General features: G+C 51.1%; 1 protein-coding gene across 1 annotated transcript, besides 1 other annotated feature; it reads left to right on the plus strand.

The window, feature by feature from the left end:
• Nucleotides 1-252: 252 nt before the first annotated feature.
• Nucleotides 253-1092, plus strand: TraAM80_09268 (mucin-like glycoprotein; the record flags this gene model as incomplete). Its single annotated transcript, XM_029385961.1, has 1 exon — nt 253-1092. One exon carries the CDS (start codon nt 253-255, stop codon nt 1090-1092), a length of 840 nt encoding a protein of 279 aa, XP_029234281.1.
• Nucleotides 1093-1177: 85 nt separating this feature from the next.
• Nucleotides 1178-1251: a microsatellite.
• The last annotated feature ends 464 nt before the right edge of the window (nt 1252-1715 follow it).

Consider the following 1715-nt stretch of genomic DNA (forward strand, 5'->3'; position numbering starts at 1 on the left):
TGTCGTGTTCCACGCACGGTGTGGTGAGGGTGCTCCGTCGTGGGTGGGTCCGGAATCTTCTATGCGCGTGAACTTTGTGGGCCGCCTGTTTTTTTTTGTTCGTTATTTCTGCTTGCACTTTTTTTCCTGCACTTGTTGCTACCTCTACTTATTTTTCTTGCCTTCTTGTTCCTTTTTTCCTCTTCCCCACTGCCTCGCAGCTCACTGATCCCAGCGTCTCTACTACTTCCACCATCACTAATACCGCGACGGATGGCAATGACGACGGTGCGGTGCCGTGCAGTGTGCGCTTTTGCGGTTCTTGCGCTGCTGTGCGGCTGCTTCTCGTCTGTGTGCGCAACGGCGGCAGCAGATGCGGATGTGGTGGTGCAAGTATCTTGTAACCGGACTGATGGTAATTTTCTTTGGCGTTTTGCTGGCGAGGGTAATTGGACGCCGTGTAAGAACTTCCACAGTGGGCGCGTCATGTATCTTCCGGATTGTCCTGTGTGCTGGGATGCCAAAGAAGAATATGAAGATCGGAAGTGTAATGCAGTGTGTAACACCAACCAGAGTGCTGTTGCGTTCACGCTGAAATATTCGCTTTTGAGTGAAAACCAAATTTGCACGAGGCTGTTGCCAACAACCAGGGTGGACGCTTCCATTGCCGAGAAACAAGATGTTTGCCCTCGAAGATACGGTGAAGAGGGAACGCCTCAAATTCTCCCCACTGTACCTGTTCGTGATGACACACCGCCAACGCCACCTGCTGTGGGCACTTCAGCAGGGGAGGCGGCAAAAGATGTGATGGAGACTGAAAAGCACGAAAACACAGATAACAAAGCCCAGGGCTCTGACGTCTCTCGCACTCAGCCGACGGATCATGCGCCAAAAGAAGAGAGTGAGGAGGATGCCGGCGCACAGGATTCCGAGCCGAAGGAGAACGCCCCCAAAGCGGGCCGCGTTGCCTCTCGGGACTGGACGACGCTGATTACTGACAGCGGCATAATGTCGAGGCTGAAGGCAGATGGTGGCGTCATTGTGCGTGGGAATACGGCTCCCTTGCTGCTGCTGGTGCTGCTGGGTGTGTGGGGCGTTGGGGCACTTGCCTAAGCAGTAGAAGACATCAGGGGGTTGCGGCGCCGAAGTGGATTACGCGTGCAACTCAAATTTTTTTTTGATGTCTGTGAGAAATCTTTTTTTGTTTTTTGTTTTTGTTTTTCATTTTATTATTATTTACACAATTAATATCTTTTTTTTCTTTTGTTTTTGCTCTGTCCTCCTTCTGCACGGAGGCGCGGGTTTCTCTCGTGACGGCTTGCGCCCTTCGCGTCCACACACGAGCGACAGCACTCTGCCGCTGTGATGCACTGATGAAAGGGGCCGCGGAGAGCAGCAGCAACACGCCGAAGACCTCCAGTGAAATATAAATGATGGGCGTGGACACGAGGAGGACCCCTTTGAAATGAAACAAACAATTTTTTTTCCTTTTTTTTTTGGGTGGGGGAGGACATCATGAAGGACGGAATTCTTTTTTTCAGCATATTTTCAGTGGCACGCTGCTGCGTGGGTTGCGGCGCTGCATTAGGTATTGCCGGTCGTCTTTTTGTTTGTTTTTTATGTCCTGTCATTTTGTTCTGTGTGCTTGTCCGCCCTCATGTGTTTTATTCTTCTCTCTCTTTGCGGTTTGAGGATAGGCAGACAAGACCACAGCGACTCGATATGTTGCAGTGCCG

The sequence above is a fragment of the Trypanosoma rangeli genome, assembly GCF_003719475.1.
Source record: "Trypanosoma rangeli strain AM80 chromosome Unknown Tra_15.4_contig_00546, whole genome shotgun sequence".
NCBI classification, from domain to species: domain Eukaryota; phylum Euglenozoa; class Kinetoplastea; order Trypanosomatida; family Trypanosomatidae; genus Trypanosoma; species Trypanosoma rangeli.